Source organism: Panthera tigris, chromosome D1 (assembly GCF_018350195.1).
Source record: "Panthera tigris isolate Pti1 chromosome D1, P.tigris_Pti1_mat1.1, whole genome shotgun sequence".
Classification (NCBI taxonomy): domain Eukaryota; kingdom Metazoa; phylum Chordata; class Mammalia; order Carnivora; family Felidae; genus Panthera; species Panthera tigris.
In genome coordinates this window covers 19969925-19982887 of record NC_056669.1, presented here as the reverse complement: position 1 = coordinate 19982887, position 12963 = coordinate 19969925, and the positions used below count along the sequence as shown (strand labels likewise).

General features: G+C 43.8%; 1 protein-coding gene across 7 annotated transcripts in view; it reads right to left on the bottom strand.

Annotated features, from left to right (window-relative positions):
• Nucleotides 1–3662: 3662 nt before the first annotated feature.
• Nucleotides 3663–12963, bottom strand: part of JHY (junctional cadherin complex regulator) — a 59820-nt gene continuing 50519 nt past the window's right edge. For 5 of the 7 annotated variants that reach the window (XM_042959211.1, XM_042959214.1, XM_042959215.1 and 2 more), the window contains 4 exons: nt 7745–7897; nt 7589–7669; nt 6658–6786; nt 3663–4136 (listed from right to left, as the gene is read on the bottom strand). In XM_042959211.1, the coding sequence (XP_042815145.1) occupies nt 3939–4136; nt 6658–6786; nt 7589–7669; nt 7745–7897 (561 nt within the window). In that variant the 3' untranslated portion in view covers nt 3663–3938. The remainder of the gene's footprint in view (nt 4137–6657; nt 6787–7588; nt 7670–7744; nt 7898–12963) is intronic. The other 2 variants (XM_042959216.1, XM_042959217.1) reach the window with 1 other exon arrangement.

Here is a 12963-nt window from a genome sequence, read left to right as displayed (position 1 = left end):
AGATGTTTGCTTAGAAAATCCAGATGTACGTTTTCTCAGTACCTTTTGTGTGAAGATGTATGGTTTTGGTCAACAAAGCTCGAGAGGGAGTAGGAGCAAATATTTTACTTAGTCTGGAGAGGTGGGGTGAAGGGACAATTTTGGATATCTACATATATATGATTTTTTTTTTTTTTTAAGTAAGCTCTGGGCCCAACATGGGGCTTGAACTCACGACCCTGAGATCAAGAGTCATCTACTCTACTGGCTGAGCCAGCCAGGCAGCCCAGGGGGACACTTTTGAATATTAGATTTCAGCTACTCTGGAATCTTCCTTTAGTGCATTTTAAAGAGTGGAATACCGGGGCGCCTGGGTGTCTCAGTCGGTTAAGCGTCTGACTTCGGCTCAGGTCATGATCTCGCGGTTCATGAGTTCAAGCCCTGCATCAGGCTCTGTGCCGATGGCTCAGAGCCTGGAGCCTGTTTCAGATTCTGTGTCTCCCTCTCTCTCTGACCTTCCCCCATTCATGCTCTGTCTCTCTCTGTCTCAAAAATAAATAAATGTTAAAAAAAAAAATTAAAAAAAAAGTGGAATACCTAGGGGTGCCTGGGTGGCACAGTCAAGCTTCCCATTCTTGATCTCTGCTCAGGTCACAATCTTGCAGTTCATGAGTTCAAGCCCTATACCGGGCTTTGTGCTGATGATGCAGAGCCTGCTTGCAACTCTGTCTCTCCTCCCCTCTGTTCCTCCCCTGCTTGTTTTCGCTCGCTTGCTTTCCAAGTAAGTAAATGCACTTAAAAAAATTAGGAGTGGAATACCTGAATAAAATTTTTATTAGAGGATATCTTCCTCCTTTATATTGCCTTTACGGTATACAAATTTTGTCTGACAATATAGACGACTCCTTATCATCCGGGATGAAGGGGGAGTGAGACGCTCTGGATAAATAAAGTTCACAATTTATTCTTGCTCTAATAAAGTTAATCTTAAAAAGATTTAGGAGAGCAACTTGTAGGAGAGCACCTTCTTTTTTTTTTTTTTTTTTTTTTTTCTTAAGAATCTTCTATTTTCAAATGCAACTTTTGAATATGGTGGGTCATCTATGTTTTAAAGAAGATTTTGGAAAGAATTAGCTAAACTTGTTATCTTAAGACTATGACCCGGATTCTATTTGTTCTGTTCTATTTTTCAATTAGTAATTAAAAAAGAATCCACACCACCCTCTACCCCCGGCCCCGTGTTTATCTAGTCGGCTGTTATAGACCATTTGCTATCAGCTCAAAGTTCTCAATTAGCTCCAGTGTTGTTATAATTACTGGATGTGTTTTCAAACAACTCCCAGCTAATAACCATTGGGATGAAGAGTCATTTTCTCACTATAGATTGCACGCTCATGCTCGCTGTGATGTTTCGACAATGATTCATTAACCAATAATAGGGCCCCAATTGGAACCATTAAGCATTGGTGCCTTTGCTAGACTTACCTTTTATTTTGTTCCTCAATATTGTCTTTTCTGGGGCTGATTTCTGGATAACTCCTAAGAGACTCCTTAATATACAAAACAGTATCATGAAGACAGCTGTTATTGAATTCACCTACTTGGAACAAAGCTTCCTCTTAACAGGATGTTCTCGTTGGAAATTGGAGATGGAAAAGTGCCATAAAAAAGGAGTCTATAATGCGAGAATGCATGATTTAAAGGTCCTTTATACCAGTTCATAGAGATTAGGCAGATTAGGCACTGTGTCTTTTCAGGGGCACATCTAACATGTGGGTAAATATAAGCCCTCCATCATTCTATCACTCAAATTTAAAGTTCCTTGCTTCCTAATGGGCAGAGTGTTTTTACTTCTTAAATATCTGAAGCAGAAATGCTGTAAAAATTGATCACTGATCCACTTGGGTCTACGAAGACCAATGTTGTTGCCATTAGCCTTTATTTTCAAGGCAGGGCAAAGAAGTATTTGTCATTCACTATGTCTGAGAATCGTTATCCTCAGTATCATGGTAGCTAGATCTTACGAGGTGGGGGCCAAAGGCCTCTTATTAGCAACATCTGGGTTGCTTTATATGTAGCTTTCAACTTTAACAGTGAAATCATGAAGTTGCCAGATGATACGCATTACGATGTGATCAAGTAAGTAGTCCTGCCCGTTTCTAAAAATGGGACTTAACGATGGAAGTTCACGTCCAAAACTGAAGTTCATAACGCTGACCTCCTCCTTTCCCACGCAGTAAACGAAACTACCACTCGCTACAAACAAATAATCAAACAGTGCTGTCCTTGGTGTTGAAAGGTTGAAGTTTCGACCTGGAGGCTCCCTCTCCCGTTACTGTCAGTAGGACTGACAGATGTCAGTCATTTATCCTACCTTGATCTCCATGTCCTTCTCTGAAAAATTGGTAGGTGAACAAAATACACCAATCCCAAGCTCTACATTCTTTTAAGGTACTCTAATAGAAATGGAATATTATTTGAAAAGTTTACCCTGTCCCTCTAAATTTAGAAACGTTGCTCTAGGCGTTGCTTAAACTTCCAGACTAAGCTTAAATTTAAGGCCATTTGGGAAAAAAATTCGATTCTTAAGCTTCCAGAGAAGTCTTCACCATGTACCATGAAGGGTCTTCTTTTACAAATACATTTTAGGATCACTTTGGGCTATCAATTTCCCCGAACTAATGCTTCACATAGATTATTTTTAAAATCCCACTGAAACACGATTCATCAGTTTACTATTTATCCTCAGATATGCATGATCATTCAAGACTTTCAATTCTAACTGCTTCCAGTTTTAAGAGAAAGTCATGTACAAATAGCTTTTATGCCACATCATGGTGCCTGTGAAATGTTTATAACAAAGGAATAAATCTCCAAAGCTAGTTCTTAGGCCACCTGTATAGATCAACAGATTTCCCCCTGAGTCATTGTTAAAACTGCCCGTTTCTGGATATGTCCATCTAAGAATGCAATGCCCACCTAACACAAGTAAGAAAAAATTAAATTCTTCAGTGATTATTTTAAGACCTGGTAATTTTGCAATGTTTATTCAGTCTCCTCAGATAAAAAGTAAAAAACATTTATTAATATTGACACTCAGTAGTAAAGTATGGGATGCTTTTTCCTCTTACCTAGTATTTTGTATAGGAGCACAGATGTGGTACTATGTCAAGATGTTTGTGAGGGCAAGACGCCTGGCGTATTTACATACATGAGTAAGTAGCTTTGAGAGAAAACCGTATTTCTCAGATTTGCCTGAATGGGTGTCTCTGGACTTGGATTTTTTTTTTAAATGTATTTATTTTTGAGACAGAGCATGAGCAGGGGAGGGGCAGAGAGAGAGAGGGAGACACAGAATCTGAAGCAGACTCCATCCAGGCTCCCAGCTGTTGGCACAGAGCCCGACGCGGGGCTTGAGCCCACGAACCGCGAGAGCTGAACTGAGCCGAAGTTGGACGTTTAACCCACTGAGCCACCCAGGCGCCCCGGAAAGACTTCTGATGTACTGGCAGTAGGCCAGTTTAAGTTCATTTTAGTCGAAACTGAAGCATTCATACCTTCTTCTTTCCTTATCTGGAGGGTAAGAGAGCAGCACAGTAGATACATTTATTACTGGGTAACTTCAAGGTTTTCATTTATGCAAGGATGGGTAGAGATTGTTTAAGAAAGCAAAAAATCCAATCTGCAACTAAAAGCCTTTATTCCCTAGTTCTTATTCAAATGCAATGAGTTCAGAATTCTAACTGATTTGAAAATAAATAATGAAGAAAACCTTCTTTGTAGAACCTAACATGTGGCCCCGTGATGTAGTACGGCTCCATATTTTAAATTCTGCACAAAGCAAACCTGGACCGCAGCTGGAGGACATTGGGTCCTCCCTCCCCATGCAGGGAGGTGGGTTGGCCCTCTTCCTCCGTGTCCAGTCCCGGGGCATTTTTGGTCTCTGATACATGTGTTGCCTACACAATGTGAAGGGCTTTGAAAGCGGCCACAGCCTGTTTTTCCCTTTCGTGTCTGCTCTGCAGTATTTCCAGCAGGGAGATTTCAGGCAGAGCGTCTTCCTTTCGAGCATAGGTTGGATTTTTCTTCTCCTTCGAGGCTTGATCAGTCAGATTGGAAGGTTTGGGTTTGGGGATGGTCTTAGCATATTCCAAAGCCTAAAAGCATAAAGATAAAATGTTATTTGAGATGGGAAGTGAGCCCCGGGTTCCTTTAATGATGTGGAGTCTTAGGAAATGCTTATTAGCCATATGAATGGAGCCTCCGGCCACAATAACCTCCTGAGATGTGGGTGGGAATGGAGAGAGAATGGGGTATGCAAATCATGTGAAACAACACACAGTGTCCACCAAATAAATTAGCCGCGTAACCGTGTGCTGTGAAAAAGAGCCGAGAGATGACACACAGATTTGTGCCTGTGGGTGTTTTCGTTGTAAAATGGAGTTTTATTCGAGTGTTTGAAAGTAGATTTCTCACGTGTGGGCTCTACTTAGCTTCTGGCCGTCTTCTTCAAACCAAACTTGTATTGAGGAGAGACGGACCTTACCGTTCAAAGTGGACTTGTTACAGCTTGAGACCAAAGATCTCACTGTCGTCGATGAGCCTCCATTATGACATCCAACTCTTCCTTATTCCTAGGCTCTTTGAACTCTAGCAACTATTTATCAGAGGTTGGGAATTATTCTGTTCTTTAGCATATTATCTATAGAAACCCGGAGACTGGAAAAAGCAGACTTTTTTTTTTTTTTTCCCTTCAGTGACGTCCGTTCCGAAAGGCACTACAATAAAAATGAGATCACGAAATAGATTTCTAAACCTGCCTTTATATCAATTTTATATTTTAATGAGCGTTTCTTGATAGCTGAAATGGGAATGGTATATTTAGGTTGTGGGTGGGGGGGCAGGGAACCTCCAGACTCCTCCGTGTGTGTAGGTGATTTCTGTAGGAATTTCTAATTACAGACTTGTTGCCTTGACTCTCTTCATGAAAAAATAATGGATTGGAGAGAAAAGAAAAAATGGCACCATGGAAACTCAGTCGAGTGGGCTGAGGTCTTCAAGGTCCGAGGAAGAAAGGCAATAAAGAGAAAATATGATGGCCTGTGAGAGAGAACATGAAGTACAAATTCCTAAAAGCACCAAAGGGTCACTTGTCCCTCATGCAAAGGGTCCCATGTTCTTACTGGGACGGAGACAGAGACTTTGCACTGCAAGGCTCGGTGTTTCCCTGAATGTACTTCATTCACATCCTGACTTCTAGCTGGATGACCTCTGAGACGGAGAACATTCTGTATTTTATGAAATATTTTTTTTGTGGCTAGAGAAACCTATATATTACGGTCCCTTGGGAACAATGTAGGGGAATGAAATTGAAAGAAACCGTGAAGGCCTTTTCTTTGACATACGTACTCCTAAATGACACGACGACTCTAATTTCTTAAAATGCTAGCGAGGGAAATTGATAGGATTCTATCAGGATTGCTGGTTTCTCCTAAGAAATCACCCTACTATTCAGTGAAAACGGTTTTAAAGTTTTGAGCCGAGTTGACAGAATGTTGCATTCGTTTCCGGTGTGCAGCATAGTGATTTGACGAATCCGTAGGTTAGGCTGTGCTCCCCACAAGTGTAGTTACCATCTGTCACCACGCAGGCCGTGACAGTCTCGTTGACTATAATCCCAGGGCCGTGCCTTTCGTCTCCATGATCTCCTTCCATAACCGGAGGCTTGTACCTGCCATTCCCCTTCACCCATTTTGCCCCTCGCCCTCGCCCTCGCCACCTCCCTTCTGGCGACCATCAATTTGTTCTCTGTATGTATGGGTTGGATTCTGCTTGTTGCTTGTTCATTTGGTTTTTAGGTTCCACATAGGAGTGAAATTGTGTTTCTTTCTCAGTCTGACTTATCTCACTTAGAATACCCTCTAGGCCTATCCACATTGGCATAAGTGGCCCCATTATATCCTTCTTTAATACGGCCCATCTTCCTTCTCCATTCTTCTATGGAGGGACACTGGGGTTGCTCCCGTATCTTGGTTACGGCAAATATTGCAATAAACATACGTGTGCATGTATCTTTTTGAATCGTTGCTTTTGTTTTCTTTGGGTCAATAACGAGTAGTGGAACTATTGGATCATGTGGTGTTTCTGTTTCTAGCTTTCTGAGGGGCCTCCATCCTGGTTTCCACAGTGACCGTATGACCTGACATTCCCACCAGCAGTGCATGAGGGTTCCTTTTTCTCCAAAGGCTCACCGACGCTTGTTATTTCTTGTCTGTTTGATTCTAACCATTCCGACAGGTGTAAGGTGATCTCATCGGGGTTTTGATTTGCATTTCCGTGATGAGGAGTGATGTCGAGTATCTCTTCATGTCTGCCGGCCTTCCTATTCAGTTTGTGGGTGGGTGACAAATTTGAAATACTATACTTGGAAGAAACCACGGAGGGCTAAAGACCATGACGAACTTCAGGCTAATCTTACAGCATCATATGTGTGTACGTGTTATTTGTATCCCTGTCTGTATCAATCAGTATCAGTATCTGTGAAGGAGGGACAGCAGTAGCTAAGACATCCCCTGTGTTCCAAAAAACCCCCCCAAAAGGTGGGGGAATTTAAGAGGTAACAAAGGTTTCCTTTTCATTCTAATTGCAAAGCTAACGGCCTTGCTGAGAATTTCTTACCTTCTGCCGAGGGATGGCCGATTTACTTTTGGTTTTCGCTGTTTGTGGTTTCGGCAGGAGGGATAGCGTCTTCGCGTTATACTCCTGAACTTGTCTGGCGTATTCCTTTTTTTGGATTAATTTCTGCATCTGTTCGGAGAAACAAAGTTACGACCGTGCACAGGCCCTGCTAGATCTCCCTGTTCTCTCCTTTTAAAAGCAGCACTCGTTTTAGCCGGCTGGGCGTATGGTAGCGTCTCGGAGGCACCGGGGAAACGGGGTTACCATGTGTAAGGCAACGGCGGTGAGATGGTTAAGTTAATGTTTCTCCTAGAAATAGTCTCTCTGGGGGGGGGGGTGTGGGGGGGACATCACCGCAGTAGCACACCCAGTGTTCCCTTAACAGGGGCTAAATCACATTCAGCTCCTTCTTTGTTGCATTTACCCAATTTATTTTCATTTTGGCTTCCAACTTTGAACTATACTCTCTTTTCATGCCCTGAGTGCAACCGCAGTTAAAACACATTAAATGAAGATCTCCTTTCACTAGAGGAAAGGAACTAAAGTGGATGCACTTTTCATGGGTTGGGGATCTCTTATCCTAAGCGTCTTCTCTGTAGCCACTCTTTGAAATTACCAAGATCACTCCATTGGGAAAGACCAACGACCGTCTAACACACACATCTCTTTTCATGTGCACATGGCCCTCTTCTGTGCGGGGCCCTCAAAACTAACTAAAAGGCGGATACATAAGACAGCACTGGCCGGGTAATTTTATTTTATGGTAAAAGGCGTATCTGGGTCTCCATTACCAATGCTATTTCAGAAGAGTCTACTCAGAGGGAGACCTTTGGATGAGGACTTGGTTCCGGGGCACGGGTCTGTGCGGTTCTGCTAAAAGGCAGGTAGGCAAACCCAAGCCTACAGAATGCTGTACGTACGTCACACTCACTTTGTCTCTGATGGACTCAAGGTCAGGTCCAAGGCCTCCAAGCTTCACGTCTCTTTTCTGATAACCTTTCAGCTTGGCACTCTACAGATACAAAGAGACAGTTTCTATTAAGGAACTGTGTGTCCCCCCACCCCCGCCCAGCTGTCCTAGCCACACAGGAGAGGGAAGAACGGAGGTCCGTGTGGACAGCTGGGAGAGTGTGGCCGCAATTCCTGATAGTTCTTCCACGTTAAGGGTAGCTCTTGATAATTTGTAGCTTCTTGGGTAATTTGTAGCTGGTCGGCTCACGGGCTTTGACTTCTCCGACTTCTGCAACAACAACAACAAAGCTGGAATTCTGAGAATTACAAATAAACATTTTCGAGTGAACGAACTGGTGTTTTGTTATTAACCTTTTGAACAACATCTGCTATTACTGTTATGTCTGGTCTCCTACAATGACCAAACCAAATGATTTCCTGGGAAGAGGCCATCTAAATCAGGTAAGCATTGCTTCAAAAAGAGGAGTGCCCTGATGATGTCATAACATTCAAAAGACAGTACATTTTTTATCTTTTAATGTTTATTTATATTTGAGCGAGCGAGACAGAGAAAATGAACCAGTGGGGAGGGGCAGAGAGAGATGGAGACGGAATCTGAAGCAGGCTCCCCGCTGGCAGCACAGAATCCAATGCGGGGCTCAAACTCACAAGCCGGGAGATCATGACGTGAGCTGAAGTCGGATGCTTAACCGACTGAGCCCCCCAGACGTCCCAAGATAGTAAATTTCTAAGGGTTAGAGTCTAGGCAAGATCTACTGAGAAACTCCTTTCATTCAGTGTGATTTTTGGATATTTTGAAGGGTGTAATTTTATTTTATTTTATTATTTTTATTATTTTTTAATGTTTTATTTATTTTTGACCAAGAGAGAGAGACAGAGCATGAGCGGGGGAGGGTCAGAGAGAGAGGGAGACACAGAATCCAAAGCAGGCTCCGAGCCATCAGCACAGAGCCTGATGCGGGGCTTGAACTCACAGACCGCGAGATCATGACCTGAGCCGAAGTCAGACATTCAACTGACTAAGCCACCAGGCGCCCCTGAAGGGTGTAATTTTATATGACCTTCATAGTGGTATTGCATATTTAAAGGGACAGTAACATGATGTGGCGATTTAATTTTAAATTATGACATTTGAGCAAAATAACAGGGCCGAAAAACACTAATGCTCTCCAGACTGTAGACTAGATGATGATATTCCCCTGACTGCTGCTTTCAGTGTTAAAACTGACTTGCTGCTTGGGGCAGATGCCCTTGTGGAGATACCAAGTGCCCCCCCCGCCCTCCCCCCCCCCCCCCCCCGCTGCACCCCTCCCTCTTTTTTTTTTGTTTTTGTTTGTGAGTTCATTTGGTTTCCTTCCTTGAGCAGGGTAGGAAAGGACCATCCCAAAGAGCTAGTTTGGACGACAGTAGTTCTGTTCAGACAGATCTACGTCAACGCTTCAGCTGGAGAAAGAATAGCCATCCTCAAGAGGCGACAGCACTGCCCTGTTTCACCTGCACGTGGGACAAAGCTCAGTGTTTCTCTAAATCTCCAAAGCTCTCGTAAATTATGATAAGGCCTAAGATAAGCAGTACATCTAGTAAGTTCTTCAGACAGAATTTGGCAGAGAGCGTCCAGAGACTTAAAAAAAAAAAAAAAATTACGTTGGATACAGTTACTGCGTATCATTCCTTGATGGGAACTTCGGTATCCTTTGTATCAACTGTTACAAGAATGTGTTCTCCTCCCACTGGGCTAGTGCCCGACTACCCACAGCTGGCCCCAGTTAGTTTCTCCATTGACTTTCCCCACTATAGAATCTTCGAGCCAGGTACTCTGTTCTGCAGATCCGAAGCACTGAGCTCTGGCCCGTGCGGTATAAATGAAAGTTGGCTGGGGGAAAGCTTGTATCTTAGAAAGCTTTTATCCGGGCTGGCTCGGCCCCTCTCTTTTTCTGTTTTCCCGCCTTGAATGCGGATATGGTTCTTGGATCTGGAACAGCAATCTTGGGTCGGGAAGGGAACAAGAGAACCATACAAATAACTGGTTCTGGTGTTGTGAGCTGTGTGGCTCTCTACCTGTGGGTTAATCGTACGTGAGAAGGAGCCCATCTTTTTGAAGGTACGGTAAATCGTAATTCTGTGACTTGGAGGTGAAAGCAGTATTTCTAACGTCTTGGTGCTTCAGAGAGCCAGAATCTTGTGACTCGTAGGCAACATTTCTACGCTTCAAGGATCGAGTTCTGCAAACCGAATTTCCCGGATTAGAATGTTCAGAACTTACAGTCGAAACTCTTTGGGCATATCTAACTCTAAAAGGAGAGAGAAGGTTCCTTTTTTCGGAAGAAGTTGTTGGGCTAAAAATCGTTTAAAAATATTAAAGTATGGAGAGAAAATGGTGTTCGTTAAAGGCTCGTCAAAATCCGAAATCCCCTTTAAGAAAAACGATCACCTGGCAAAACCATTCTAGGTGCTTCTTGCCCTTGATATTTATCTGTTCATGCTTGTGTAAAATTGTCAAGTGCTACAAATTAGATATTTTCACTAAGCATTTTTTTTTTTTTGAGAGTGAAAGAGCACACACATGCATGAGTTGGAGAGAGGGGCAGAGGGAGAGCGCAAGAATCCTAAGCCGGCTCCTCGATCAGCACAGAGCCCCAAGTGGGGCTCAAACTCACAACCACGAGATCATGACCTGAGTGGAAATCAAGAGCTGGATGCTTAACTGACTGAGCCACCCAGGGGCCCCTTCACTAAGCGTTGTAGCATTATACTGTATTTCCCCGTCATTGGTTTTCAAAAATGACTTCCATACAGAACATTCTGTCTTCTGGTTATAGTTGCATTATTTAGCTATTCCTCTAAATGTCGAACATTTAAGATGTCCTGGCAGTGAGCGTTGTTTGTGGGCTACCGTGAGAATTGCTTTGAGATCAGTTAACAGAAGTGGAATTATTGAGGCAAAATCATGAACACCTTTAAGGTCCTTCATGAACCCTTCCATTAGCAATGTGTAAGAATGGCCTTTTTGTGCAAGCCTTGATTGCACTGTGTGTGATCACATTTAAAAATCTCTGCTAATTACTAGGTGAGTGAACCCTCATATCTTCTACGTGGCAATCGCAAACTTGTTCTTTATCATCTGACCTGTTTTGCACTCGCTGAAATTACTATTTGCCAGAGTAAACCAGAAATGAAAACGGAGAGAACCTCGCTCATATCCAAGTCCTAGATCCAATTTGTCCAAAACGGATGAGAAATGATCAGTGTGTCCAGAAATCACAATGTGAAGCAGCTTAACTGTAATCATTGCACGGACTTCCTAAAAGATACATTGTGAAGCGTGAATAATAGCTCCCTGCTCCCGGGTTCCCCCAGTTTTTACTATCCTGTCGAATAACCAGAATCTACATCTTGGCTGTCCTTGAAAAACAGAACACGGAGGGGACTAGCATTACCTATTTACAGAGTAAAGAGTGTGGCCCGGAGGGGAGGGGGAATCCAAATGCTCCAAACTCCTTTTCCGGGATCGGGCTGCTTCTAGCCAGAGACCCTTCTCAAGGGAGAGAGAGCATGCTTCATAAAGAAGTTTGCTCTGGGTGACTGGCGATGAAAAATCCTAGATTTGCTTAAGTTTGCCTCAAGTAATCTTGATTGCCGCTCAGTGCTGTAATTCCATTTGATCTCTTTCCATCAGAAATCTTCCTAACAGCTTTACTGAAATTGACTTTGCATACCACAGAACTTCCCCATTTGAAGTTGTACCCATTAGCAGCCGCTCCTCCCCCGCCCCCCACCCTGGCCCCCCACCTCCAGCACTAGGCAACGACTAATCTGCTTTCTGTCTCTTCAAAAGGCTTTTATAGTAAAATAATCCTCAGAATTTACTTTGATTTAGTTCTCCTTGGCTGTTACAAGACTAAAAGGTCACAATAGCATCCCCCCCCCCACACCCTGAAAATTAAATCAACAATGATAGCCCTGTTAGGTCTCCAAACACGGGGTGGGGTGAGGGGAATACAGTCCTGTTCTCAATACGCCCCTGATGGGGTTCGCTGCTAGTCTTTGCCTAAGATGTGCCCAAGCTGACCTCAGCCATCCCTGGCCCCGCCTGATGATGGCAAAGACCAGACCCGCCCGTCTGAACTGTTCACTGTTGATGGCCCCTTTAGCAGAAGATGGCACGGGACTGTCCTGATGGCATATTTCTGCCGGTAATTAATCACCCTTCACAAGCTAGAAGAGTGATGTTTTCTTGTAAACTTGGGGCGAAGTGTGCGTGAGTTGAAAATGACCTTGACTGTCTGGCGAGGACCTGTTTCAACTCTGAAACGCTGTACCCTGCTGTGGGGGACACGGCAGGGCTTTTCTCCAGAACATTCCTCAGACGTATAAGCAGGGGAAGGCTACTCAAAAGCGGGACAATGGAAAACAATGCCTCAGATACTGGAGAGAACAGCAAGCGAAGGGAATTTGCTCTGTGGTTGCGAAATTTAATCCAAATAAACCTCTCCTTAGAAGCAGTCAAGCAGCAATACCCAGATTGTCTGTGACAACAAACACACGAGTTAATTACTGCAGCTCGGCTGCGGGAGAACCCTGTAAGCAGTGATTTTTGTGGTGGGTCGCGATAGATACTTTTATGCTGTTTGTCGTCCCGGGCGCTGCGTCAGTCTCTTGCTGCCTGACGTCTGGCTTTAACAGCACGGGCGATGCTTCGCGTTCATCAATCAGTCCCCTCAGAACTGCCAGGGGAAGGGGAACGGTGCGTGGGCCCGTTGGCTTTACAAATCCTCACATTTTTAATGTGCTTCGAGTCGATTCCCTTGGAAACCGAAAGATTTGCTGTGACTAGCAAATGGGCATGACCCGGATAATGATTCCCCCCGTCTGGTGCCCCGGCTACCTGCTGTCCTATACAAATAGCTCTGTTCGAAATCATTTGAGCTTCTGGAGTAGCTTAAAGGACAAAGGGCGCTTCTGTGCATTTGTCAGATGTAGGTTGAAGGTGTTGGAGCGAGAAAATGGATACGGGTGGATGGTAACATTCCTGAAAGAAAGCAGGAAGGGAAGGGCTTCTCTGACTTGGAAAGAGGGTTTGGGCGGCAGTAACTGAAAGTTCTTTTTCCTTCCTCTTCCCTACCCTCCCATACTCTCAGACTTCTGGGGACACACACTGTCACAGAGGTACTCTCCTCCCCCTCTCCTCTGTAAGACCTGAATTTAGGTTACTGAGGGAAGGAAGAAGGAAAAGGCAACTAATTGATTTGATGGTCTACTCCTCACTAGGGACGGAGATAAGGTGGGGTTTGTTTTTTTTTTTTCCAGATTTTAAAGTTTATTTTTGAGAGAGCA